The sequence below is a fragment of the Podarcis liolepis genome (genome assembly GCF_965112155.1).
Source record: "Podarcis liolepis genome assembly, chromosome: 4".
NCBI classification, from domain to species: Eukaryota; Metazoa; Chordata; class Lepidosauria; order Squamata; family Lacertidae; genus Podarcis; species Podarcis liolepis.
The window spans coordinates 80,053,592-80,062,052 of NC_139558.1; the positions used below are offsets into that span (position 1 = coordinate 80,053,592).

At 44.3% G+C, this 8,461-nt stretch overlaps 1 protein-coding gene across 1 annotated transcript; it reads right to left on the reverse strand.

The window, feature by feature from the left end:
• Positions 1–510: 510 nt before the first annotated feature.
• On the reverse strand, positions 511–8,461 carry ALOX5AP (arachidonate 5-lipoxygenase activating protein). The gene is made up of 5 exons (XM_083499028.1): positions 8,183–8,461; positions 5,667–5,766; positions 3,793–3,863; positions 2,492–2,573; positions 511–1,310 (listed from the first exon to the last, which is right to left on the reverse strand). Exons 1-5 carry the CDS (start codon positions 8,250–8,252, stop codon positions 1,148–1,150), a joined length of 486 nt encoding a protein of 161 aa, XP_083355154.1. The 5' UTR covers positions 8,253–8,461; the 3' UTR covers positions 511–1,147.

Sequence of the window (8,461 nt, forward strand, 5' to 3'; positions counted from 1 at the left end):
TAAGGAAATGCAAAGACAGGATGAACACTTGTTCTCTTTTATGAGCAAAACAGCTCCCCCCCGAATGTGCTGCATTGCACATTGCTTTTCAATTTCGCCAGAATTAAAACAGAACTAGCAAAAGAAACATGGGGGGCAGAATAAGCGATGCTCTCCAGAAAATGAAAAAGTGGGGGAAACCTGCTATGTGTTCACTACAAGTCTCTGAACAGGAAAAAAAAATTAAAAACAGGGTGGACAGAAGAGTGGGTAGTCATTCTAGTTTTATCTTGTTCTTGTTAATAAGCATCAATATCAATGTTAATTAGCATATTATATATAAAAAGGAAATAATGTTGTATATCATTTGAGTATTGAGTGACTTTAAATCTGTTCCCTGTTCACACAACCAGTTTTCACAAATATTACCAAAGCTTGTCATTGTTTCATGCCTTTTTATTTTTATTGTTTTTGCTTTAAACCCTTACACCTGGTGAAGATTTTGTGTTACCTCTCAAGATCACACCCAGCACTTTAGACATGATTTGGTCCGATAAAAACATTGTGGACTTCAGGAATGACAGGGATCAAAGAATAAAAGTAATAGTTTTGTCACTGTAAATAACTTTATTAAAATAACAGCATGTTCCAAAACATATACCATACTTTATCTTATGTATATTAAGCCAATATGATAATGATTAAAATAGGGCTTTGAGCCAGATGGCTGGTTCTATTTCTACCAAAATGGTAGCTTCAGTGCCATTAACTATCATAGGAATTACAAATTCAAGAAGACTAAAAAAACCAAGGATTATGTCTTAGAATCTTGTAAAAAAATTTTTTTTTAATGATGGCAGCATAAAATTTTCCTTGCACTTAAGAATTCAGTGACCAAACCCATTTATAGGAGGGAGCCTGATAAATTACAGGAACATATTACTCTTCTCCCAAAGACATGCCAACTGTGCACAATAAATCATTTTCTTGTAGGGGGGGGGGGAATCCGTGTTAAATGAAAACTACAAAGTCCCAAGCAGCATTGGATTTATGGCAATCTAAAAGCAGCTTTGTAGGTTCATTTCAAACATCTGCTTCTGGATATTGATTGGCTAAGCACACTGACCTCCATTCTCTTTCACCTCCTTCCCTCTCTTTCTACAGAGATTTAAGGAATAAGCAGCAGTGGGGAGATGGTACCAGTTATGGTTTTTATATACATTTGAAAATCGCTTCCAAAAAAGTAACCCAGGTAATAGTTGAGGACTCCAGCGGCAGACATAAGGAACAGGAAAGCTATGATGCGTTTTCCGAAAATGTAACCAGGAGTGCTAAGAGAGAAAGAAAGAGAGAGAAAAAGCAGTAGGTAAGAATATATTGATTTGCAAGAAACGAGCTAAACCTCTCTATCTGTCATGAAGGTCAAGCTCAACTTAAATAGAGCTCAGATGTTCAGATTAATGGGGTCAAACTCTGCACTGATGTATGTCTTGGCAAGCACAATTAATTCTGAGTGAGCCGCGCAGGTGTAAATCAGCAGATGAATTCGGTGCACAGGGCAAAATTTATGCATCTCAGTAACCAAGACTGTTCCATTTAAGAGACGTATATATCTTATCCTAGCTATTAAAAATGATAGTCACTGATTATACTTGAAACAAAATTCAATAGCCTTGCATATTTAATTCAGGAACGTGCTGGGGTATATGGAAGCCAAGCAGTATAAGACAACCAGAGACCCTCTGTGTAAGGTCCATTGACTTCAGTGGGGTTTTGTGGATTTAGGGTTGTGGACTCATTTTACCTTCAGGGATTTTGCATTGCCACACCAGTGAGGACACTGACTGCTGCAATTCTAATGGTGCCTAAACATCATACAACTCCAGTGTGTGCAGTTGAGAGCTGATACAGCAGTAACAATAACACCATGACATCCAGTCTTTGTGAAATACAATCAGGATTGAAAGGGAAGGTGAAGGGTCTAGTCTAGGACTAGAAGCCATGACCATTAAAGTGGTATAAGAGTGCTTTAAATGAATGTGACCGTATAGTTTTGCTCCGTGGAGGGAAAACACAGAGAAATACACAAGAAGTGCTCTTTTTTCATATTTCAATTACTGAAAAATCTACATTCCAAAGAAGCAATTTCCCACATGTATTTCTCTGCAGGCATTATTCTAGGTGAAAAGGAAAACACAATGTCAAAATAAGCCTGACAAACTGATTAGGAGAATCTAGAATAGTGGCAGGAAACCGACGGGCCTCCAGACATTGGTGGACTCCAACTCCCATCAGCCCCAGCCAACATGACCAATAGGCTGGAATTGTTAAATTTACAGTATTTCCATTTCTACCCTGCCCTTTATCCTAAAGGGCGGCAATAGAATCTGTAGTCCAATAACATAAGGAGAGCCAGAACATCTCTTGTTATGGGGGGGGGAGGGGGGGAACAAGGAATGGACAAGTGAGCCGCCATCTTAGAACTTTTGAGAAGATTTAAGTGGGGAATTACCTCTGTGTCCTTTCCCCCATATAGCCGACAAAGTACTTCTGTCTCACAAACAAGTACATCAGTCCCGCAAAGGCAGCAGGAGCTAAAGAGAAGTAGGAAAGGCATTTGTCATTAGACAGTGTCACTTCACTTGGATTAAAATGCAGCCTTGAACACGATTCAACCAAGTTTGTTATTGGTATGAGCTTTCGTGTGCATGCACACTTCTTCAGATACCATGCACATGAAAGCTCATACCAATAACAAACTTAGTTCGTCTCTAAGGTGCTACTGGAAGGAATTTTTTAATTTTGTTTCAACGATTCAAAGTGGTTTAACTATTATGGCTTTCAGAGGACAAGCCCTGTGGAAATAGAAATATAGTAGTTTAAACTCGGTTGCAGCATTCGAGGAACTTCAGTAATAGTTGCAAGGCAAATATAAGAATTAAGATATATTAAGGAAAAATTTAATTATGATAAAAGTGTGTATTGGCAATAAGTTATATGAAATCGAAATATGGACTAGACGGGAGGTTGGGTCTTTAGTGTTAAGACCAATTTATGTCTTACTGTTTGTTAAGAAAAAATTGTGCCTATTGTTATTCCTGTGTGTACTTTGGTATTTGTGTTTTCTCTTTTTACTTTTCTTGCTGTATCAATAAAAAAAGAGAGGAAACTGCAGTATTTGCTATTTTGCCTTGATAAATGCAAAACCTAGGCTATGTACACATGCAGGATCCGAAACGCACAGGGCTCTCTCTTTTTTGCAGAGCGCTTTTGTCAACAGTGATTTGCGGTTGTGCATCCCTTGGCACAATAACGTTGCCCAAAGCAGGAAATACTGCTTGTGTTGTCTGTACTTACAGGTGGGAGTGCATATGAAGTAGTACACATGAAGGTGCTCTGCTCCCCTCCCCTCATTAGGATAGTCACCCACCTCCCAAGCTCTGGTGGAAATGATGTAACTTCCTTCCTCCCTCCTTCCCCCCGTGCATTACAATATTCTGTGGAAGTCTTGTAGGAGAGAGGAAGTGGCCCAGTCTTGCTCCATGATGAGGTCTTCCCCAGTAGGGGGTGACCTAAGAAAACACTCTCTGTGTATATTTGAATGCAGCAAGTGCTTGAGATGTGCACTCTTTGCACAAAACGGATTAAAACCATGGAGAATGCACTCTAGCTTAACCAGGGACGTCACAGGGACAACATCATGTGCACAGCCCCCTCCCAAGCATGCCTGCATCCAGCACTGAATGCACATTATCAGGCAATGTGTACACACCCCCTAGGGAGATGGTGTGAAGAGGGCTCTGAATACATTACCTTGACTACACAGCAAGCCAGCACACCAAAGCACGGCAAGAAAGGTAGGGTAGGCATCTCTGCAGTTTTGGCTAGGAAATTATTTTTAGAAAGGGATATCGTCATACTGAGAGCAAGAAAATGTATCCATGCAATTTGAAGCAAAGGACAAGGCGCCTGTCAATCACAGGGAAGCTTAATGTAAAATCAGAAAAATAGCAGTCTCAAAGGGATGTTCATGTCACAACTGTTATCTACAATTTTTTTTTGACGTAGGTGCACAAATTGAAACACAGACAATTGGGGAAGGAAGCTTTTAATCGGAACCATGGTTTGTTAGCTAGGTAAACCTTGATTTCAGGTTGGCTCATTTCAGCAAGCCATGGTTAAGACTAACCACATACAGTGGTACTTCGGGTTAAGTACTTAATTCGTTCCGGAGGTCCGTTCTTAACCTGAAGCACCACTTTAGCTAATGAGGCCTCGCGCTGCTGCTGTGCCACCAGAGCACGATTTCTGTTCTCATCCTGAAGCAAAGTTCTTAACCTGAAGCACTATTTCTGGGTTAGCAGAGTCTGGAACCTGAAGTGTATGTAACCCGAGGTACCACTGTATTGTCCAGGTATGAACATCATAACAAACTGTGGTTAATCTAAAATGTGAGCAAAACCTTCCAGATCCATCCTGGTGGCTGGGCCAGATGAGCAGTGGCGTAGCGTGGGTTCTCAGCACCCGGGGCAAGGCAAGTAATTTGCGCCCCCTAACCCGTGGATTTTAGCACTCGAGTCTCTTCCGCGCCCCCCCAGATGTTGCGCCAGGTGCAGCAGGCCCCCCTGCACCCCCACGCTACGCCACTGCTCCCACCACAAGTCTTCAGGACAGCCATCCGAAGGGGAGAAGGTCTCTCCGCCCCACCGCCAGGCTTCGGAGCATCCTTCCGAAGGCTGGCGCGGGGAGAAGGTCTCCCCGCCCCACCGCCAGGCTTCGGAGCAGCCTTCCGAAGGCTGGTGCGGGGAGAAGGTCTCCCCGCCCCACCGCCAGGCTTCGGAGCATCCTTCCGAAGGCTGGCGCGGGGAGAAGGTCTCCCCGCCCCACCGCCAGGCTTCGGAGCAGCCTTCCGAAGGCTGGTGCGGGGAGAAGGTCTCCCCGCCCCACCGCCAGGCTTCGGAGCATCCTTCCGAAGGCTGGCGCGGGGAGAAGGTCTCCCCGCCCCACCGCCAGGCTTCGGAGCAGCCTTCCGAAGGCTGGTGCGGGGAGAAGGTCTCTCCGCCCCACCGCCAGGCTTCGGAGCAGCCTTCCGAAGGCTGGCGGCGGGAGGAGGTCTCTCCGCCCCACCGCCAGCCTTCGGAGGAGGTCCGAGGACAGTGGGGTTCCTGCTTCCTCAAGGAGGGCCGGCCAAACGCGCCCCCCCAAATGTTGCGCCCGGTGCGGCCGGCACCCCTGGCACCCCCCACGCTACGCCACTGCAGATGAGGTAAGGGGTGAGCATAAGAACAAGCCTTACTTTATCTCATTCTCCTAACTAGCAAGGCCAACAACAACATGAAGGAAAGAGCCACACCGTACATTTAAAGGACATCCAATGCACATTTAAAGCACATGACTTCCCCAATTAATCCTGGGAACATCTAACAGAGCTAGAGTCCCCAGGATTCTCTGGGGGAAGTTGGGTGCTTTAAATATGCATTGAATATGCTTTAAATGTATGGTGTGGATCTACTCAAAGTCTTAGAAGGCCAGCTTTCTGGGATGGGGGTGGTGGGTAGGAATAGTATCAAAGCAAATTTGGGCCCTAGAATCTCTCTTTAGATACAAGCCTTGTGTCTGCAGCAATTACAGCTGCATTGTTTTCCATTTCACTCCTCTTTCCCATGACACGCAAAATAAATACTCACTTGGCTGTAAAGACTCGCTCGAAGGGAGATGTACCGCCACGGTGAACAATTTTGCCCGTACTGTTCTTGCTTTCCTGCTCTACTTTGCTTGCAAAAAAGGCTGTTTTAGAGGAAAGGAAAGGAAAGGAAAGAAAGACTTACTTTCATTTCGTTTCCATATTAATGTCCCACTTTTCCTACCTGTGGGAAACCCAAAGTGGCTAAGCAACAATGTCAAAGACAGAAAAAACAAACAGTTCCATAAACCAATGCAATGCAAATTAATTTTTCCAAAAAAGTGATGTAATAAACAGTTAAATTATAAATCAGAATATTTCTGTAACATAGTAACATCAAACAACGACTTAACAAAATATCAACTTAATGTTTCACAAATATCACTTTCAATTTTTGGATGGCTTGAAGGAATGGGATTTGGAATAGTAAAACAAGGAAAGTCAATATATATGGAAAATCAATGCCTGGAATATGTTATCCCTATCCAGACAAACAAGCATTGCTGTTGGTAGTCTTGCAGGTGTCTTTGTAAGGTGTGAAGGTCCAGAAGCACCTTTCATGAGTCGGTTCCAGCAGCAACCGACACCAATCTAAGCCTGATAATACGGCTGAGAGCCACTGAAATTATTGGGGAGGGAAGATTAAGAACTCCTTTCATTCCTCTGCTGAAAACCCCCTCTCTCAAACTGCTTTTTTAATTTTCAATAATGGTGCTGGGACTCCAAAACATAAGGCTGGTTTTTAAGGGGTTTGCAAATCTCCCAAGTTCTGTTGCCTTAGCCATTACTAAAACTGCTGTGCTTTTCTTTGAAATATGCACACGATGTCTCTTTAGCCTTGGAAAGCCCTGCAGCAATTTCAGTAAGGCCTTCAGCCAGAAAGAACTGTTGGTTCCTACCTGAATTGGTAGTTCTTGGGTTACCAATTCAGTGTGCTTGGGAATCGGATACTCCTTGCTGCCTTGCTGCAGTATCCTGAGAATTTAACATAAGAAGAATGGCCTCCAGGCACAGAGCCTGACTCGTTTACATAATTGCACTGATCTCATGCTGCTTATTCAAGAGGAGAGCAGGACAGAGAACGGTGCTACTAGCTGTGTTGCTAAATCAGTGTCCTGCATCTACCACCATGGCCACAGCACCCTCTGAGTCATGTTGGGGCATCTGAAGAATGCCGAGAAACCCAAACATTTTGCTGCAGGTTGTTAGTCACTATAACATAGATACGGTTTCAGTGATCAACAGCGTCCCTCCAAGATCCAGAACAAACTTGTCTGAAAGGGCAGCTTGGTGCTCTAAATAGAATCTCCTCCTCCCTCTACTGCTTCTCAAACTTTTTGTTCTTCTTCTGGACTTTATGCTCACTGTTGCATATACAGTGGTACCTTGGGTTAAGTACTTAATTCGTTCCGGAGGTCCGTTCTTAACCTGAAACTATTCTTAACCTGAAGCACCACTTTAGCTAATAGGGCACCCTGCTGCTGCTGCGCCGCTGGAACACGATTTATGTTCTCATCCTGAAGCAAAGTTCTTAACCTGAAGCACTATTTCTGGGTTAGCGGAGTCTGTAACCTGAAGCGTATGTAACCTGAGGTACCACTGCATAATGTCGCTGTGTGTGAGGATCTGTGAGTTGGAGAGAATGTAAGTTGAAGTTTTTCTAAAAACAACAACTCAGAAATACCATTCTCCACTAATCCCCTTCTCTCCTCGCTACTCCTCACTGAACCCAAAAAGTTCAGTGCAGCAGGGAAGAGGAAATGTGGAAGGGCAGCAGCTTTGAAAGAAAAAGGTTCCCAGGTCCAATCCACAGGCAGCTTCTCTCAGTGGCGATGGGAAAGACCCCAGTCTGAAACCCCAGAGTCACTGCTTCTTCTTCTTTGGCGATCACTTGTAGTCGAGTAAGATTGTCTTCCATAAACACGGTTTTAACAATGAGTCCGTAAGTGACTGTGGAGGCCAATTCTGGATCCACACATCCTTCAGCAGTGGGGACATTGGTTTCCGGGCGGGAGTTGATCATTGCTGGTCAGTACCGACAAGATGGTACTGAATCGGTGTAGAGCAGCTAAGGTGATGCTGGCACTGATGCTAGGTGAGGGGGTCAGCCCTGCTCAGTGTTTCCCTGCAGGTAAGAGTCTGGTCCCCCCCACCCAAGGGAGCCCACCTCCCACTGCCAGTCAACCTAGGCAGCAGAAGGAACATTTCCATCCCCGCCAGCCTGCGACCTGCCACATGTGAGGTTCTTCCCCCTGCCATTCTCTTAGTGTTAATTTAACATGGAACTTAGTGACAATATTGCTAGGCTAAGGAATCTGGAACACACATTGCAAGTATTTAATTTAAAACCCAGACAAATCAACAAAAAGAGGGGCGGGATTCTGAGAGGAGCTCTGAAACAACATGTACAAATACAGATTATTATTATTTAAATGCATTCATTCAGATCTTTCTCACCCCATGCCTAATGCTCAGGTCTGCCTCTTTTTCTGACACCCCCCCTCCCTTGTTCTTTCTTACCATTCTGGACGACGCTTAAAAGCGTAACGATGACCAGGAGGACAATGTACCCCACCACTTCTTGGTCCATGCTGACAGCAGGCTTGCCAGGATATTCTGCTCAGCCTTTTTTTAGCAACTCAGCCAGACAAACCACAGAGGGAGGAAGTGATCCTCTCCCTTATCTTGCATCATGTAACTTTTCTGATGGCTCCACAGCTAAAACACAGCATGATAGTAGCATATCATCTTCAAAAGTGCTATCAGTGCATTGCATTTATCAGCTGTGAAGGCCATGCC